Source organism: Typopeltis vanoorti, chromosome 10, assembly GCF_054136105.1.
Source record: "Typopeltis vanoorti isolate ZY-2024b chromosome 10, IOZ_Tvanoo_1.0, whole genome shotgun sequence".
Classification (NCBI taxonomy): domain Eukaryota; kingdom Metazoa; phylum Arthropoda; class Arachnida; order Uropygi; family Thelyphonidae; genus Typopeltis; species Typopeltis vanoorti.
Window position 1 is genome coordinate 131,234,494 of NC_143558.1, and position 21,449 is coordinate 131,255,942.

The window sequence follows — 21,449 nt, forward strand, 5'->3', positions numbered from 1 at the left end:
ATGACCTATGCTAGTACCACCCAATTGATTACAATGATTATCATCAAAATTAGTTCACTTTTGTAAAAAAATAAAAAATAAATAAAAAAATTGCTTCATACATTTTTAGAAAGTCTGTTCACTTTAAAACTATATTAAGAAATAATACACTAAAAAGAGTAGACATGATTACCTTCGACATTACTTCATTACTTAATTTTTCAGTAAGAGAGAGAGACTCATGATTTGATTAAATGCCCTTCCCTTCCAGACATATCTGAATTATTCAGATTTACAGTATATGCTGGTTATTTCACATGAAAAGGAAAACAACAAGAGAACCAAGCACTCAGCACAGCCACATTCACACCAGTGGTTTAGCTGTGCTGTGTAGATGACGCTTGCTATTTGGCCAGGTACAGACATATAAGATTTTTAGTGCATTTGAGCAGCCAAAATGCCACTACAACCCTCATTCAGGTTGCTGAATGAAGGTTGAACACCATTCCTTTATTATATTCAGCAATGTGTGAAGTTTAAACAGACATACACACACACACAGAAAGATCTGTTGACATCCACCTTGGAGAACATAAATACATTTTTCACCAACATTATTGCAAACCGGGACTAGCAGCCTATGACAGATACCTCTTCACACAGAATTACATGGAAGAAAACTAAATGCTACATAGAAGTCATTAAAGGAGAGAGAGAGACTATTTCTGAAATAAGCAATGGAGCACTCCCAAAATCTAAACAAGTATGGCTGTATTAATTTGCCAAAAAATATGATTGACAGTGATTTTAAGGTCAACTTCATATTTGAAAATCTCTCTTTATCTATTGGTTGATAGTACCAAATTACGGCTTTGGCACTTTGTGTTGTCCATTTCAATTTGGAGCCATTGCCACTAACTGATTGTTATGGTACACAAAAAAGATACCATCATAAAAATAAACTATTTCTACTATGAAACTGCTGGATATTTATATAAATTAGTAAAAATAAATAGCTTATTTTCTTTGTATTATGAATTAAACCACAAAAATTACAAATCAGCAGAATTAATTATATTTTAAGGGTTAATAAAACATAATGTATGCATAAACAAAACTGTTTCAACTTACCCCAAACAGACACAAACAGAGAAAATACCAAACATATATAGTTGTCAAACACTTCAAATGCCTGAAACAATATGTAATTTTTATTCTATTTTTTGTTTGAACTGCAGAAATTATAATAAGACAGTTGTAACTATAAAAAAATAAAAATATTCTAGCCCATGAGAATAAGGTTTTATTATTATTATTATCTGAGACCTCCAAGGATTCAAGAACTCATTGATGGAAGTCATACACCAGCTGTCAAACCTCCTTTTAAACTCCTTCGCACTAGAATGCATTCACCATTTCAATAGGCATAAACCATTCCATTCCCTGACTGCTCTATGAGAGAAAAATCTACCTCTTACCACTTTTTTAACAGCAAACAAACTTATCTTCCATAGATATCCTTGTGTTCTCTCCCCACTTTCCATATAACAAAAAATTCCATTACACAATATCCTATCACAAAAATTTAATAGTTTACAGAACTCTATCACATCACTCCTCTTTCTCAGATCAGTGTCTACAGTCCACACTCACAATCTGTCCTCATAACCTGCATTTCATAATCCAACTATAATTATTGTTAAACTTCTTTGTTCCCTCCCAACAGCTTATTTATCCCCTCTGAACCCTGGAGGCCAAATCTGTGCATTAGTACAGGTGTCATTATTGCCTTATAAACAGGTAAAATTGACTTACTTATTCATACAAGTACATTTGTGTCAATACAACAATTATTCTGTCAATTGTATTTGTAATTTTTGATATGTGACTTCTGAACTTCAAATTCCAAAATACACCATAACTCAAATATCCCTAGCCTCATCAGTTTCTTGAACATAATCCCATCAATACAAGATGGCATTGGAAATCTCATCACACATAATAACTTTAAACTTACTAACATTGAACTGACAGCAATTATACCCACAGTTCTAGCCTATTCAAACCATTCTGTAAGTGCTGTATGTCGATAGCATCCTTGATTGTCCTACCTATCTTTGCATCATTGGAAAACAAATGAACACATCATGTCAGATCCTACTAATTCATTCTTTTAATTTTGACATAATGGTAAAATTTTGATATGCCTTTAGCCTGCACAGGCAATTTCTTTTTATTCTCTGATTTAGCTTTCCATACAATACTTATTTTTCTGGCCTGAAACAATGATAAAGAAATATTCTTATTGCTTATAAGGAATAGCCAAGCCAATCTTAGCTTTCTGTGATGTTAACTATTTTCACAAATGGGACTGACACATAAAGCCAGTATTGCTACCTTAAAAGAATAACTACACTATTTGAGAAATTGCCAACTAGCCCTTCCTTAGAGGGTAGATGACTGTTTGGTGAAACACCGGCAGCTTGCTTATTGGAGACCTGAAGTGGCTCTTTCCATATTTATTTCCCTACCTCACACACACACACACACACACACACACTTTCCAGCTCATACAGAATGATTGACAACCATCATGGCTATTACCTCTTACTTTTGATAATGTGCAAATTTCCAATCAAGATCAGTTTTTCTTTATTGGGCTGATTAAACATCTAGCTTATACTGACATATTACATCCGTAATCTCTGCAATATCTGAAAAACTTGGTATTCTTTTTCATTTAAAACATTGCTCTTATCCTTCTCAACACACAACACTTTATACAGCTGAAATTTGACTGATAGTAGAATACTGGTCTTGGGTTTAGAATGGTGTACCCAAATCCTCCCTAAGAATTCATAATTATACAGAAGAGGGAATCCACCATATAACTAACCCCTCTCTCACACAGGCATTCTTTGCTGCAATATTCCCCCCCCCACTTTTTAGACACTTATGAGCATTACTACATCAAGCTGGCCAGCATCCTCTGTTTTCCTTTAATTGTGTAACAACAAACAAAAGCCACAAGTGATCAACTGGTGGCTTTTGTTCTTACATGTGCAACATTCATTCATACAAAATTATTCACAAACATATCAGGCCAACTTCTCATTATCTTATTTCATTCTATCTGAAATAAGACTGTTCCAAAGAAGATCAGAGAAACAGTCTTCTGCACACTGTGTTTCACAATTAACACAATCCCACCTTTTCAAAAAACTTGTTAGCAGATCCTTCTTTCTCTTTAACTACTTGTCCATACATGGCATTGTTTTGTTGTAGGTCCTGTAGCCTCTCATGCATGGGTCCATAAAAAAAAAAAATAATACACTGCAATTAACTATAGAAGCAGTATCTTCTCCATCTATAATAAAGCAGTTCTGCAGGCTACCTTCTCATACCACAACCACAAACATTGAAATTTCATAAAAAACTCTCCCCTAAAGATAAAAAAATCACTAAACAAAAACAACAATGCCGGCCTGGTTAGGGTATCCGCTCTCCAGCCAAAATGCTGTGGGTTTGAATCCCACCATGGGCATGGATATTTGTGATTGTCTGTGAAAATACTAGAGGTGGGAAGTAGATGGCATTAGTGTAGAGCACGGTTTCTCAAACTGTGTTCTGCAGAACACTAGTGTTCCAAGGAAGGTGAATAGGTGTTCCACGAGAAGTTCTGGAATTTGTCATTTTAATTTTAGAAGAGCGAAAAAAAAATCGACTATAAATATTTTATAGTAGAAATATTCTGAGGAGAATAATATTCGTGAATATGTCGAAAAGCTCAGACCCAGAACACCTAATAACATCTGTGTATCGTTAATTTTCACACATCGAAACCTTTCAACATTTGGGAAAGGGAATACCGCTGTTTATGATGGGTCATAAAAATTGCCTGCAAGCAGATTATAACAATGGGTGGTGTGTTCTCAAAACTGAAGGAAATGATATCTGTGTAGCAAATTTCATTGACCAAGCGGTATATTTTTAAACATGGAAATATTCAAGAATTATCGTTAATTTTCTCACATCAAAATCTTTCAACAATCGGGAAAGAGAATACTGCCATTTATGACTGATCATAAAAATTCTGCAAGCCGATTACAACAATAAGCTGCGTGTTCTCAAAACTGAACAAAATAGCATCTATGTTGCAAATGTCAGTGACCAATCAGCAAGGAAGAATAAAGAAAATTTTTCCACTGAAATTGAAGATCAAGGTGGTCTGTATCTGCTTCTCAGATCTAGTAATACTGAATACTTTCTTCGCAAGTTCGTATTGCAGTGTGTAAGTGCTTGTTCTGAAACCGGAGTGCCATGATTTTTTTAAAAGTAATAGGAATACAGATTTAAATTCTAATATGAATAAGAGACAAGGCACTTTGTTTAATTTTGATATTAAGAAATCTCTTACTGAAGGTGTTTGTGATGGAACAGATAGTGATTCATCCACCTCTAGCCTACAAAGCGATCTCCAGGATGTACAAAAGGAGGGAGAAAACTACCAGAACACAGAAGAAAAGTCTACATTCACTCGTAAGTACTTATAATAATATTATAAATATATTTGGTAATCAGAATAGGATATGTCAATGAAAATCAGCACAAATTAATTTAATGATGGGTTAATGACGCTTTAATTAAATCAATTAAAACACCAATCAAATTAAACTTTAATTGATGTTTAATTAATTATTAATTATCGAATATTAATTAATAATAATCAGCTAAATTACCAATTAATTATTAATTAATACATAACAAAATAACCATCAGGATTTGTTTTTCTACAATGGAACTGTTCCATTGTAGAAAAAGTTTGAGAAACCCTGGTGTAGAGGATGCAGTTTGCAGTAGGTGGTGAATTGGTGGAAATGCAGAATTGTAGAGCAGGTGCTCTCCCTCAATAAATCTTTGGACTCCTTGGAGGTGTGTCATGTAATAATAATAACAAAAAATAACAATCCATTATTATTATTATTATTCAGGCCTCCATGGAGTCAAAAGACTCATCGTGGTAGGTCCTTCCTAAGAAACACAAAGTCTACTAAGACTCAAGGGGAGTTCCCCCCCCCCTCCCGAGAAACACAGTCTATCATACCACTCCTTAAACTCATTGACCGTTCTCGCTCTCACCACTCCATCAGGCAATGCATTCCATGGTTAAACCACCCTCCATGCAAAGAAACCACTCCTCACCCTCTTGTAAACAGTTTCCTTTCGTAACTTCCAGGGATGGCCTCTTGTCATGACTCCTTCCCGCTATTCAACCAAGCGAAAGAACTCCCCATTGTCAACCCTGTAACCACCTCTCAACAGTTTAAAAGTCTCAATCACATCACCTCTCCTTCTTCTATCCATCAAACTCTGCAGTCCACATTCCCTCAACCGATCCTCACAACTAACATGGTACAGTGCTGAAACCATCTTTGATATTCGCCTTTGTACCCTTTCCGCAGTTAATTTATCCCCTTCAAATCCTGGGGACCAAATCTGAGAACAATAGTCCAAGTGTGGTCTGATCAGAGACTTATACAACTGAATGATAACCCTTTTATCTCTGCAGGTCAATGTCCTTCTCGTTATTGCAGCAGTCCTCTGTGTTACCTTCACCACCTTTGCAATATGTCCCCTAAATTTCAGGTTTCTATCAATCATCAACCCCAGATCTCTTGTCTCCCCTACTTCCTCCAGTATAACTCCTCCAGTATGCAGCATCCCATCGATGTTTCCCAAACCTCAAGACCTTACATTTTCTGCATTAAACCAAATCCCACTTCAACAATTGCAATCTCAAACTGGTTTCCATTTTATCATTCTCACTAAGTTATATAAGGAAGGTGAGTGAAACTGATAAACAAACATGCATAAGTGTTTCAATAGCAAGTGCCAGTTAGCCAGCAAGAATGAAACAAATGTCAGTAGATATTTTACTATCAATGCTGTCAATTAGACAGCATTGATAGTAAAATAAAAATGTTAATGTTGGAATTAATATTGAATATGCAGTGGTGGAAATACAGAAGCACAAAATAGACCTCAACAAGGAAATAGAGGAAACAGTGTGACCACATGTTATACTTCACAGGGCAAAGCATGAAATCAAAAACATTTGCAGAAGCAGCAAGAGATTAGCAGGCAGTCCAACGTAAAAATTGAGATTATGTGAACAAATGAGAAAAACAAGGTAAGGAGAAAATTATGTACAGAAACTATGATCAGAGAAGTACTTCAAGTATAACAAAATTATGTTTCTGTGGTATCAAAATGAATTATATTAGTCAAGACAACAGGTAAAAGGTAATGTGAAGGAATCAATTGTCTTGGTCAGCACTAATGATCTGAGGGGTGAGAAGTATTTCATGAGGTAGGATGTGAAGGAGTTGGTGAACGAAGCAAAACTGAAGGGCGAGAAGGTGAGGATTGTAAGTCTGCTACCATGCTATGATTCAGGTAAACTGAGGAATAGGGTGTTGATAGCAAATGAAACAATGCACAGGTTGTGCAGAAGGGATGATGAAGAGTTTGTAGACCTGTGGCTGGAGTTTGAGAGAAAGAAATATCTGTATAATGCTGATGGACTGCATCTAACTGGTTCTGGCCTAATGTGTCTAGAGAGTGCTCTTTGTTCATCTGAGCTTTTAGATGTAGAATACAGTCTCTCAAGCAAAAATATTGAATATGGTTAACAGGAAGTAAAGGTGGTTGGGGTGGAGGGCCTAAAGGGATACCGGCATTTCTATATACTATTGCCAGAAATATAAGGAACAGGGAGGGGGTTATCACTGGTTAGTGCAACCTTGCCAAAAGTTATAGACATTAGTGAAACTTGGCTAACAGCGGATGATGTAGTTTTTACAAAAATAGAATGTGAAGGGTTTAGTATTTTCAGGGAAGATAGAAAAGACATGATACATGATAGGGTAGCAGATGAATTGTAGCCAAAAAGAATAGGAGATAGGTGGGAGGAGTGGCTGTTCATTTGAAGCTGTCTGCTGTGAAATCAAGACCAATAAGACAACATATGACTAGTTGCTGATATATGCTAGGGGGGGGGGGGGTACAGGGGTGATCTGGAAGATATGTATCAACATATTGGTACAATGAGAGTAGATCAAGTGATTATTATATAAAATACTTAAACTATGGAGATATAGAGTGGAAGGAAGAGAGATCACATGGCAGGAAGGAAATCGAATTTATACATCTACTGAGAGATAATTATTTGAGACAGCATGAGGTGGCCATGTTGCTTCCAATTGGTGAAAGGACCATGCGGTCCTAACTGGGATATTGTGAAAAATGAGGAATATTCTGTCAGGAAGGGATATATGTGGAACTAGAAGGCAGGTGATTATGGCAAGCTTTGGAGGAAGCTTGAAGTAGTGTCATAATCACATGCCTTGCAGTGTACAATTTAATATTGCTTCCTCTAGATACCAATTAGCTATCTTCCATCTTCCATGACCTACTAAAATCCTGCAAAGGGAGGGATGTTAGTAGCTCATGGAAGATAGCTAATGGGCATATAGAACAAGCAAAATTAAATTGTATATCTAAGGTAAGGAGGGTTAATCATGTAGAAGCTAGATGGATGAATAATATCATTCACCTGGTGTTAGTAAGGTGGGGGAATGGGTATTTCTTGTCTTACCTCTTACCTAAGTCACATAGACTTAGGTCTTGAAGATCTAGGTTGTCACAGACCCCAAAGATTTTAAATTGACTATAACTTTTTAACAACGCGTGGCAGTGAGTCATGCCTCAGTATAGCTTCCCCTCCTGTAACCCACTACCCGATGCCATACACGACAGGTGTTGCATGCAAGCAAGTTTAGTGTGCAGAGGTGCAAAGTGTGCTGGGGTCCACCAGACTCCACCTTACCAAAAGTGTGACTATATTTACTTCCGAAACGTAAGTTGTTTTCATGTATATTTTACTAAAATATTATCGTTACTGCTGTATATTTTTTTATACATTTTTTATACATTTTATACATTTTCGTAAATATTTAGAGGGTATTTTGAGAATAATATCTTTTTTTTTACCAGATGAGTTACGGGCATGAAGAACAGAGGTTACGTCAACTTATAGATGACACTTTCACAGACGAGGAGCCATTTAGCGGAAATGATGATACCGAAATTGATTTAGAATTAGTCAGTAACCATGAGCCTGATACAGAACAAGACTGTGAGGAAGAATCTACTAATATTGATTAAAAAGATATGGATTTCTATAATACACTACATTATTTGGGTGGGTCTGTAGGACCCTACCTTACCACTTTTGTTACATTTTCCCACCTCACCAGCTGCAGAAAAAGAAAATGCTGTGGAAGGCATATAAGGAGAAAGCAGACCAGATAACTCATGAACAGTACAAAGGCAAAATAAGATTACAATAAGATTATAAGAAGCAGGCCAAAGGAAATCCCAGAGAATTCTTTTGTTATGTGCCAAGTAAGAGGAAGAATAACTATGGAAGATTAACCTTAATGAGTGCTGATGATCATGAAGTGACATAAGCAGATAAAATAGTTGAGTTACTGGGTGATCACTTTGCAAGGATATATATCATCCTATCATCCAAGTAAGGTTAATGCAGTAACATGTGACAGACTTATGTGGGAACAGAGGTGGATGAATTGAAGATTCTTAGGATATTGCAGAATCTCAATGTAAATACAGTTGTTGAATTAGATGGGATATTTAATCAGCTTGTCAGCCTGGTTGGCCAAGTGGTCAGTGTATCTGCTCTCCAGCCAAAAGTTGCAGGTTCAAATCCTGCCATGGATGTTTGTGATTATCTGTGAAAATACTAGTAGTGGTGGTGGTGGGCAGCAGATAGCACTGGTGCAGATGACAATGGTATTTGTGGTTCACTGCAGTTGGTGGATTGAGTGGTGGAGACGGAGAGTTGTAGAGTAGGTGCCTTCCCTCGATGTATCTTTGGACACTCCTTAGAAGTGTCACATAATAATAATTTTGTGGAAATGTGCATGGGAACTAATAATGCATTTGACTAGGCTCTTTAATTTAAGTCTCAGCTCTGGCAGAGTTCCAAGGGAGTGGAAAGAGGGCAAAATGATTCCCTTACATAAGGGAGGTTCTAAGACTGCAGTAGCAATATCATAGACCAATCAGTATCTCAGGTGCGGTGCTAAAAGTACTGGAAAAATTGGTCAAAAAGAGAGATAAGAATACAATACTCTGAGTGGCAAGACGACTTTGTGAAAGGTCAATCATGTCTTACCGTTAATTTCTTACCTTTTTAAAACAGAGTGACAGCTGAGCTAGATAAAGGAAATGGGTATATGATGATTCTGATGGATTTTGCAAAGGCATTTGAGAGAATACCATATGGTACTGGTTATGTGGATAAGAGGATGGTTACTGGACAGATATCCAAAAGTGGTATATGGAGGAGCAGAATCCAGGAGAAAGCTGGTGACTACCGGTGTGCCACAAGGTTCAGTAATAGGACCACTACTGTTCAATTTGTACATAAATGCTATAGGAAATTACCTGAAGAGAAATATTGAATTATTTGATCACGATGCAAAATTAGGTAGAGTAATAGGGAATTAAGACCATGTGGAGAGTTTGCAGGATGATTTAAATAGGTTATCAGTATGGGAAAGAGATAATTGGTATCTTTTGCCCATGAGAGTATCCAGTGATATCCATTATAACAAACCCCAGAATCCCCCATTTGCTCAGCCTTCTCCAAGCTTAAGACTGTATGATAACCCTCTCCTAATGGACAAAGTGGGTGGCTTAGTTATGGAAATATTTTCAGTAGTCATTTCCAGACTGAGTATTCTCAAATGCAGTATCCTCTCTACCACATGCTGTTGTAGGTAATTATCTTTTAGTAACTGTATTTTAGTAATTGCATTTTTCCCAATATATTCTCAAATCGACTCTCATTCTATACTTGTCACCTTTTACATCACTTACACAGTAAAATTATTTCCTTTTTTAATTTTCCTCTTCGCATTCTAATAGTATTACTAACATCTTTAATCATCAAACCACGTAAAACAGATTTTCATCACACTCTAATCTAGTCCACAGCTTATGATGTGAAGTCATTAGTCTCTATATACAAACAGCCCAGTCGTGAAGTGACTTTACAAGCTAACTTTGTTTACACTTGGATACAGGATGAAACCAAGAATAAAATTTCTTTATAGTATTTATATCTTAATTTATAGTATAACCAAGTCAAAAACCTTTCAACATCTTTCTCTAATACGGAGTATTTTAGTAATAAAGTGTGACACCTTTCGACTACTTGTATATAGAAATGCGACTTCTGCATTACTTCAACCTTGGTATCACTTCTGGGGCTGGCTCTCATTGATGACAGCTTGGATTTCAGCAAGGTAAGTACTTTGGTTTTCTTTTGTTTGTTTTTCACTTTGATTTTATTTTGCCCCCGTTACCACCATTTTTTTTCTTTTTTTAGGTAAATATTAAGATTGCTGGTAGTGAAGTTAATATCTGTATTACAAGATTACTTGTGGTGGTATCACAGAAGCCATTTTATAGTAGCTCAAATAGAGCATTTGCTGCTGGTATACAATATTTCTATATCATAGAAATATTTAATTCTCAGTCTCATGACTGAAAGGTTTTTTCCCTTCTTCCAATCAGCAGAGGTTTTAGTCTTTTTCCCCACCTGAGATCTAAAGGTGAACTCTATGAACTGAAATTTCAGGATGTGAAAAAGCATACATAGACGCTCATACCAAATTTTGTCAACATCAGTACATCCCAAATTATGGTATACTCTCCTGAAGTACAGAGGCAGTGCCTTCATTATGGTTCATACAATCACTTGGATGGCATCTGCCCCAAGTTCGCGAAGTTAGCCTAGTGGCTTTGCGCTTCGCAACCATATGCCTGGGGAAGGAATTCCTGTCAATGACGTGAGGAGCTCAAGGATCTTCCCCAGCCATAGCCAAGTTAGCCAGTCCTGGGCGTGGACAGCAGGGTTTTTTCTGCCAGTTTATCTGGTGTTTTTCACCCTGCAAGCAAGCAAGCAAACCGGTCCGAAGACACACACACACACACACGGACTACAGTCAGGAATACTGACCCAGCCATAGGTCTGATTCGTCAGCCTATGCCGGTTCCCGGATAAAATTTTGGGGGGACTAGATGGTACTGTGAACTCCCGTATAAAGGGCGAACGCTGTATCATCACACGGAATTTAATTTATTTATCTGCCCCAAATCTAAATGTTTCAACTGCATGGAGAGTGGACATATTGGTAATCAGTGTCTCAAACCCTGTCAAAAATGCAAAAGTTCTGAACACCACATTAGCACATTTTTCTGAAAGAAAGGGAGCTAATTAAAACAGAGAGGCATAAAGGAGAGTTTCCAGATCATCCAATTCAGTCCAGTAAAGATGGCGCTTTTAAACAAACTACAGTTGGTAAAATCACAAAAAACTGTATAACCAAATCAGCTAGAAATTATCCCCAAAATTCCCAGTCAAATATGGATGGAAGAACATCAGCTGAAATTACCAATAAGAAACCTAGCATAACAACTGAACAGATACAAGACAAATGGAACACATTAAACTGTTCTATAAAGAGAAACTGTTGGAGAAACAGAAAAGCACGTAAGACAAATGAAAGAACTTAATATGCAGACAAGATCATCGAAAAGAAAAGATGAATTAATAAAAAAAATAGAGGATAGACAAAACAAAATTTAAAAGATGTGTTAAATATGGTAAGTGGGATCGAGTGTAATGGATGTACTATTTTTAGGAATGACAGAAGAGATAGGAGAGGAGAGGAGTGCTACTAATTTTGTTAGTTAATTTTATTTATGTAATTTTAGAGTATATCATAGACATTAAAAGGCTCTGTATTAAAGTGTCATTTATTTTATTTGCTTTATTCCTTTAATAATAATATAAGAAACTGTGATGTATGTAATTTTAATATATCCAGAAGATTCCTTGTGACATCATTTGATTGGTTTTTTTATGATTTCTTACAACAACCAATCATTTGATTGGTTGTTGTGAGAAATCATAAAAATTTCTCCTAGCACGTGTTGGAGCATGAACTACTATATACCATATCAGCTAGAAATGAGTGAATGAGTTTAAGGCGAGGTATGATAGATACTGTATGAATATCAAATAGTTGTGATGAATATGATTTGGGGCCTCCCTCGATGAGTCCAATGACTCCCTGGAGTTGCCCGTAATAATAGTAATAATAATAGTAATACCAAGGGTAAAGCAAGTTCAATGTGAGCTAAATCGGTGAGAACCAGTTACTGGCAGGAAAAAGGAACGAGTGGACATGAAAACAAAAGTAAAAAAGAAAAAATGAGTGGGGGTGTATAGAGAATGGTAGCTAGGGATTGAAGGGGGATTTTGACGTGCCAAAAATGGAATAGAAAGGATCGGGAATCGCATGGCATTTTAACTTACCTTTTTTTCGGAGTTGGATTTCTACCAAAACTTCCTAACATCTAGCAGTGGAATAGTGCAGGACATATGAAAATACGTATAAGAAAAGGAAGAAATGGGTAGATAATTTAAACAAGTGCATAAAGATTATATTCTCTCGAGTCTATAAATCAATCGCGGAAATAGAAGATTCTTTTAAGTTTGTTACTAGAAAGTAAAAGTCAGCAAGGAATTTAAAAATGTTGTTCGATCTCCTTATGATGTGATGAAGCTATATCCTGATAAGATTACATTTACTATACTTAGTGAGAAATAATGAAAATTAATTCTGCCGAAAGTAATTTATTCCTAGTTGCTGTATTCAGCGAGTCAAGATTTAATGTGCGATGTGCTAAGACTTTTCCCTCTTCAAGTGACAAATGCTATATTATTGAATTAGGTGTTCATTGACTGAACGAGAATATTGAGAAGCCTATTTGTTATAATTTAGGAATCTCGAACTTACAAGAACTAAATTTGATTGACTGAGCTTAGAGAATTACAAATGAATGTCTGATGGTTCATGAGTTGTATTCTTTCTGAATATCTTGAACTGATTTGATATTTAAAATGTTTTGAGATGTAACCTTGGTCAGAGTGAAGTTATGTATGATAGAAGTTCTTTGTAACAAGAAGAATAAGATCTGTTAATATAGTTTTTAATTATAATTTTAAGCTCAGCCGAGTAGTATACTAGTATCTTATTGGGAGCTTTATATTCGTTTAATTGTAATGTCCCTGTTGGAATACTGTGTTATGATGTAATTTATGTGACACTGCATTAAATAATTTTATTTGAATTGAATCTTGTATTTGCCTGATTTTTTTCATTGCACCGCTCATTAAAATAATTTGAATCTTAGCGAGAACCCTATATAATAAAGAGAACCTCGGCCTAAAATCAGCTTTATAATAACCTGGTACAGTTGAAGGTTGATTTATCAAAGTTGCTCATGCAATTGAACATGGAGTTGCGCAGTATAATATAAATTTTCTTCATGTTCGGATGATATATCAGCCTACAACTAATTAAATACTAACAAGAGAGTTATAAGACGATAAAACATAATTGAGCAGAAGCTACGATCCAACATTACTGAATCAAGGTATTGGTAATTTATATCTCTTCTTCCCTTATAAATAGGATAATTCAGATAAAACATCTTAGCATTAGCATTCAGATCATAACTCAGTTATATTTTAATTCCACTGCATGGAACAAGTAAAGATCAGTTCTCGACCATGGAAACTTCTACCAAATTTTCAGTTGATCATTTCAACCAAATTCCAGACCCTCTGTTCAAGTAATAATGTTACCTGGAATTGGGATATGTGGTTAACATTTATACAAGCAGTAAAACAGAATATGATTGAATGGGGAAAGGAACGGGCTTTCGTCAAAAGAAAAAAGTTGAAAGACCTGTATAAAGTGAGAAGCTGGTTCGTAGTAAACCAATGTAATGAATAGAATGTAGCAATATCATTAGAAACATTAACATAGAGATAAAAGTGGAAAAGCAGAAACAAACAGAAAAAAGAAATTTTTACTAAAATAAAGAGCCCAAAGGCTTCAGTTCGGAGATGAAAAATCATAAAAATCAAGTGAATATTAGATCCAGCATTATTTCAAAGCTGAATGTAGAAACTATGAAAGTTTCATAAAAATAAGTTGACCAGAGAGCTTACAGGAATACACTCACCTGCATTTACAAGTTGCCCTAGCGTGGACTATTTAGAAAACACGAATGCCGAACTGAAGATGAGCACCGATACATTTTGCATCGCATTTTGTCTCTTTATTTTAGTAAATATTTTTATGCACCGACCGAAAGTTTGCTTACGAAAAATACACCTCTCTGACATTTCAAGTTTCTTAGTATTGAAAGAAAGTTTCTGCTCTCTTAAAGTTTCTGCTTGGTCTCTGTAAAAAATTAGAAAGAGAATATATGGATGCCTGGGCAGTGTTTGTTTTCTAAATGGTCCGCACTAGGGCAACTCATAAATGCTGGTGGGTGTATTCCTGTAAGCTCTCTGGTCAACTTATTTTTACAAAACTTTCATAGAAGAAATTTTAAAATAAGAATACAGCAGCACTTAGCAGATAACCCTTTAGATGCATTCTTCAACAGACAATTCACTAAATTCCACAAAGAAAGAACTATGAGTCAAATTCAAGTTTATCGTGAAGACCTGTTTACCACTCAAGATATCCCTGACTCCTTTCAAAAAACACTAAAAAAATCTGTTGAAGAGAATAGTACTGTGGGAAATTATAACTCTTGGAACATTAATGGCTTTCCTGTTCATATCCAACATAGGCTTGACAGACCCTTCAGAGCATCTGAATACACATGTTGTTAAAACATGGTTTGGAAAGCAGGCATGAATTTTGGATGGGAAACACTTTACATCAGCCTGTGAAAATAATTTCTGTGACTTGCTGGGAGATGGTGTTTGGATCAAAAGAGTGGAAATAGAGGAAACTTCCGAAAGATTGTAGTCTGAGGAGAGGTGACAACAATATATCTTGGAGATCTAGTTAAGAAAAGATCACAGTTACCAGGAGAGTGCATATATCATTTGTGTTCATCTTTTTTTATTAGGATTGCATTTCCTGTTCCCCCCCCATGTATGATAAGTTATAGGTGCAGTGGATTTTGTGTATCTCTAGATGGGCAAGGGGATCTTTAGTTGAGTATAATTTTTAATTCTGTGGATGGTTTTGAAAGTTGCCTTAATAGTGTATTTACACAGGGTTCATTCATTTTTTTTATTTTTTGCCAATATTCGCCTAATGTACAGAGTGTGGTTATAGCAGTTTTGTAATCTACATTTCTTACCTCTAATCCACCCAGGAGTATGTATCTATATATCTCAATACCTCTTGGCGAACGGGCAAACTTCCAAAAGAATGGAAAAAATCAGTTATTGTACCCATCCTGAAACCTGACAAAAATGCTGCAGAATGTCAAAGTTACAGACCTATCGCATTAACTAGCATACTTTGTAAAATTACTGAAAGAATCATACACTCCAGGCTTATGCACTGGCTGACAAAAAATAAGAAAATCAACTACTACCAAACTGCTTATAGAACTCGTCATTCGACAACAGATCAATTATTCCATTTCTGCCAAACAATAATAGACTCATTTCAGGAAAAACCAACAAAAAAGACAACTGCCATATTCCTTGATATGACTGCTGCTTTTGATCGTGTTTGGATCAAAAAATTAATACAAACAATACATGATATTGGAATCAGAGGAAACGCTTTAATCTGGATTGCTGATTTCATCAGAGGAAGAAAGATCAAAGTCAGAATCAATACAGCAATATCAAAAGAGCGGAGAACCTGGGCTGGTGTTCCCCAGGGCTCAGTACTCAGTCCCTTACTATTCCTTCTATATGTCAATAATATTCATCCCTACCTTACAGAAGACACAAAAGTAACTTGCTATGCAGATGATATAGCCATCTGGCACACTAGTGCTAAAATCAAAGAATCAGAGGAAATTCTAAACAAATCCATGAGAGGATTAGAAAAATGGTCAAACGAACTCAAACTTAAAATCAACCCAGACAAAACAAAACTAAGTACATTTAGTACAGACAGGAAAAATAGACATTCCTACAATCCCAAAGTCATGATCAATAACAAGCTAATTGAAAAAGTCACAAATCCAAAATACCTTGGTATTACGCTTGATCAGGAATTACGTTTTGCACAACACATCTCTAACACTTCCAACAGAGCTCTAAAAAAATTAAATATACTGAAAAGGCTTTGTGGAACAAATTGGGGTGCAAAGCCAAAAATCCTCAAAACTACTTACACTACACTAATAAGGCCAATAATGGAATATGCAGCACCTATCTGGTCACCTTCGGCTTCATCGGTAAAGAAAAACCTAGACAAAATACAAGCAAAAGCATCCAAGATTATCATTGGTGCAGTCTCATCCACTAACAACATCAGAGCCCAACAGGAATGTGGGCTTGACCTGCTGGAGGACAGACGAAAATTTGCCACCATAAAATTCATAAATAATATCAGAAGCTACCAAAGTGATCATGTCTCCCTAAAAACCTATGAACATTGGAACCAAATTTGCAGACTTCACAGATCATCGACTTTACAATATGATGACACTATCAGGAAAGAAATAGGTCTTGATCAGCTAAATGTCCACATAAACAAAGAACCTCTATTTTCCAGTCCTTTACCTTCAAATACCTTCATAAATCTAAACCTTACCAAACTCTGTACAAAAAAAGAACCAAAAGAAATGCTTAAAGAAAAAGGCCTAAATACCATCAACCTTCTTTCATCCTCCAAACAGGTTATTTGTTATACCGATGGATCATCAGACACCAATATGATTAATGGAGGCGCTGGTGTTCTCCTTCTACTCCCGAAAGGTGAAAAACTTTCAATAAAAGTTGGATCTGGGAGAATCGCTTCCAATTTTACCAGCGAACTCTACGCAATAATTAAAGCACTAGAAGCCTACTTAAATCTATCATCATCTCAACAATCTGAAGGAATTATAATTTACAGTGACTCAAGATCAGCTATGGAGGCAATCAAAAATGGCAATACCAAGCTCACACAAGACATCCATAAACTCTTAAATCATCTAAAGTGTTTAGGTAAAAGTTGCATTCTACAATGGATTCCTGCTCATGTAGGCATTGATCACAACGAAGCAGCTGATAAATTAGCAAAAGAGGCCAGAGAACTCAACCAAGAAACTCATATGATAACTCTTGCTGATGCCAATGCACTAGCAAAAGCTAAACTAATTCCATTGAAATCAGTGATACAACATCAAATTCCCGAGATCAATGCTGACAGAAGGACCTCCACTACGATAGCAAGACTACGAACAGGACATTATAGAGGAATGAAGATCAATACAGATGATACGAGAACATATAGAAACTGCAACAACTGCCCCAATACGGAACTGACACCCACTCACATCTTTACCTGTCCAGCAATTACAGCAGCCTTGCAAGAAATAGATCCTAATCCTGAACAACAGCTCTATACAAACAAAATCACAGACATAGCCAAAGCAGTACAAAGAGCGCACGGAAACATCTAAGACTCTTCAAAGGACAAGACAACAACAACAACCCAGGAGTATACAAAATACAGTTCACCTTTAACTTATCTCACATAGGGAAAACAGGACACACAATCCCAATAAGAAAAGATGAACAAACGACACACTAAATTCTCTCATTATGGTAAAACAGGCCTTTCTGATTATGCATTCCAAATGTGTTACAGAATTAATTGGAAAGGCACCTGTCCTTACACTGCACTAAAACTTGATATGAAAGATTACTCAAAGTATTGAATATCTTTCATACCAATTTTGGTGCAGTGAGCTGATAATGAATTAGCATCTCACAAGCTTCTACTTTTGATATGCTAATTATTTATCCATCTCAACAAAAATGATGAACTTGCAACTTGAAGACCCATCTGCAAATGGTATAGCATTAAGAACAACAGGAGAATAAGATGGCAGAACTCTGACACAAGAAAATCTGGTCAGTAGAAAGCACCTAAAGATAACATGACTGTTGGAAAAAGTGAAAAAGTAGCAACTGAAGTCGTGCAACTGTTAATTTTTTTATCATTTTTATTTTAAATTTAATTTAATCTCTTTTTTTTTTTAAATTTTACTTTTCCTGTTTTTCTTTCTTTCCCTCACAAGAGGGAAAGACAACTAGTGTAAACAGTTAACAAAACAGTTATGCTATAGTACTTAGGTGTTGGAAGTTTATTTTTCACTTGGTTAGACTATAATAAACTTAGCTTAATCCTTTATCCAAGTGTAAGCAAACAAAGTTTGCGCCTCAAAATATCTTCAGGACTGAGGTAAGGTAGCACAACACCAGGCAACTCTGAGCAAAGATGGACCAAGCTCTCATCACTCATCTCAGTATCTCCCATAATGTAAAGCACATCTCCTTGCAGACATGTATACTGCTATGCATTAAGGGAAGGGCCACTATCCAGACCGGTTTCAATCTTTATTGAGGTCTCGTCAGTGGGACGCAGACCCAAACATGGAGATACTAAGGCAGAAGCAATAGGAGAGGTCATATTTACCTAAAGGAGTTGCCAACAGGTGTACCACCTTATTATTGAATTACTCTGGATTTAGAGAAAGATGTTGGAAGTTTATTTTTAACTTGGTTAGACTATAATAAATTTAGTTTAATCTTTTATCCAAGTGTAAGCAAACAAAGTTTGCGCCTGAAAATATCTTCAGAACTGAGGTAAGGTAGTGCAACTCCGAGCAAAGGTGGACCTAGCTCTCATTACTCCTTGTCTCTGGTCTGAGTAGTGGCCCTTCCCTTAATGCATAGCAGTATACATGTCCGCAAGGAGATACTGAGACAAGGAGTGATGAGAGCTTGGTCCACCTTTGCTCGGAGTTGCCTGGTGTTACACTACCTTACCTCAGTCCTGAAGATATTTTCAGGTGCAAACTTTGTTTGCTTACATTTGGATAAAGGATTAAACTAAATTTATTATAGTACTTAAGTGTATTATGATGAAGCATCTTTTTTAGTTCACACATATATATATATATATATATATATATATATATATATATATATATATATATATATATATGTGTGTGTGTGTGTGTGTGTGTAATTTCTGATGACAATGATTTGATACAGTGGAGATCTCAAGATTTTTTTTTTTTTTCAGTTTTAAGTAAAGGAATTGTTCTCACGGGCGTATTTTTCTCTCCATTATTTCTAAAAAATGAATGCTGACCATGTAACCCTGAGAGAAAGAAATGACAGTGAATAGATGTAGACCAGCAGCTGTTTAAGCTCGAGGGAAAGCGGAGGAATGGTAACAGCTAGTTCAGTAGCACACCAGTAATAAAAATGTAGAAGATGCACAAAGTAGAAACACTATGTCTTTGGAAGGGGGACTATAATGAGTCTTGAGAGAGAAGGGCCATTTAACCCAATCATCCTCCTCTGAAGAGTATCGAGTGTTTCTAGAGAGGGTTTTGGTACACCATCCCACATGTGAGAATGATATTCTAATGAAGAACGTATATGGAATTTGTACAGTGTTATTTAGAAGTCGATGAAACATTTTAAACATTCACCACTAATAAATTACACAACAGATACTATATTTTCTTACACTAAAATAAACAAATTGTACAAACTTTACAATTTGTCTTTTTACAAACCTCACAAATGCTCAATGTGTCCAACTTAGCTGATACAGTAGAAATCAAGCCAATAATCCATTTCTTCCCACAAGCATGTGAGCATGTCTTGGTTGATCAGTGTCACAGCAGAGGTTTACAAACCTCACAAATGCTCAATGTGTCCAACTTTGCTGATACAGTAGAAATCAAGCCAATAATCCATTTCTTCCCACAAGCGTGTGAGCATGTCTTGGTTGATCAGTGTCACAGCAGAGGTTTACAAACCTCACAAATGCTCAATGTGTCCAACTTTGCTGATACAGTAGAAATCAAGCCAATAATCCATTTCTTCCCACAAGCATGTGAGCATGTCATGGTTGATCAGTGTCACAGCTGAGGTGATATAGTTACGAAGTTTCACGAGATTAGCGAGGAATGGGGGACAAAGGCAGTGTCCTTCACAAAACTCCACAAGAAAAATCACATGGGGTTAAATCTGGTGACATGGGTGACTACCACATTAACATGTTATCATCTTGATCTGTGCGTCCTATCCAACGTTGCACCAAGTTTTTGTTGAGGTACCTTCACACTTCAGTGTGGTAATGAGCCAGACAGCTGCCTTGTTGACAGATGTAATCATTAAGTTGTGGCATCAGCCAGTTCTCCACCATGTCCATGTATGTTATTCCAGTGACAGTGGGCTCTACGAAGAAAACTGGCCTGTACACCTTCAAAACTGAGCAAAAGACATTCACCTTTAGTGAGTTTCCCACATGCCTAATGACTGCATTGGGATTGTTAGTACCCCCAGATTTGCATATTGTGCTGATTCACCTTCCCACACACACATGAAAAGTTGCATCGTTGCTAAAGATGAGCGACTTCATGAAACCATCAATTTCAAACCTCTCCTGTAAGTCCTTGCAGAAATTAAGATGCACTTCTTTGTCATTAATGCTGAGAGCCTGATGCAGCTGAAGCATGAATGGTTTAACCTTCAGTTTCTTATGGAGAATTCACCACACTGTTGGTTGTGAGACACCAGCTTGCACAAGTAGTGAACTTCCATGAGCTGCATGCTTAAGCTTCTCTAACACAATCCACTGTTTCTTCATCTGGCCCTGGACATCTCGGCCAAAGATACTTGATGCTGTTGTACATAAGTGGTTCCTTCTGGAATCCTGCTCGAAATTATTGCAGCACTATCACACCAGACATGGTTCTGGCATATTCTAACAAGCAAAATGAGTTGTCATGCTTGCTCAGCATCATCTTTGCTACTATTGCCTCTTAGCAGCAAATCACAGCAACACTTGGAGAGTTTGTTTTTCTTTTGGCATAAAAACTTACCACTATCTGCTGCATAGCCTATTAGCAGCGAATAGAGTATTTGTGGATAGAAATTTGAAATTCAAAGGTCACAAAGCAAAAGTTGCAAATACAACTCAGAGGATAATTGTGATGTTGAAGCGAACTTTGACATGTAAGGATAAGGAAGTGATTTTGCCTCTTTATAAGGCTTTGATAAGACTACGCCTGGATTATTGTGTGCAGGTTTCAAGGGAATAAAGAAGTTGTGGAAAGGGTGCAAAGAGGAGTTATAAAAATTATATCCAGATTATGAGGACAGATTGTGAGTATGTGGATTGCAGACTCTGGCTAACAGGAGAAAGAGGGGTGATATGATATGATAGAAGTCGATAAACTTTTGAATAGGTGCTATAGGATCATCTGATGAAATTTTTCATTATATGGAAGGTGTGGAGAGAACA

At 36.4% G+C, this 21,449-nt stretch overlaps 1 protein-coding gene across 1 annotated transcript in view; it reads right to left on the minus strand.

Annotated features, from left to right (window-relative positions):
- The window catches only part of LOC150102798 (anoctamin-5-like), a 621,013-nt gene that overhangs the window by 168,880 nt on the left and 430,684 nt on the right, over positions 1–21,449 (minus strand). Inside the window, exon 12 of the mRNA XM_090398743.1 lies at positions 1,111–1,171. Within this exon, the coding sequence (XP_090254869.1) occupies positions 1,111–1,171 (61 nt within the window). The remainder of the gene's footprint in view (positions 1–1,110; positions 1,172–21,449) is intronic.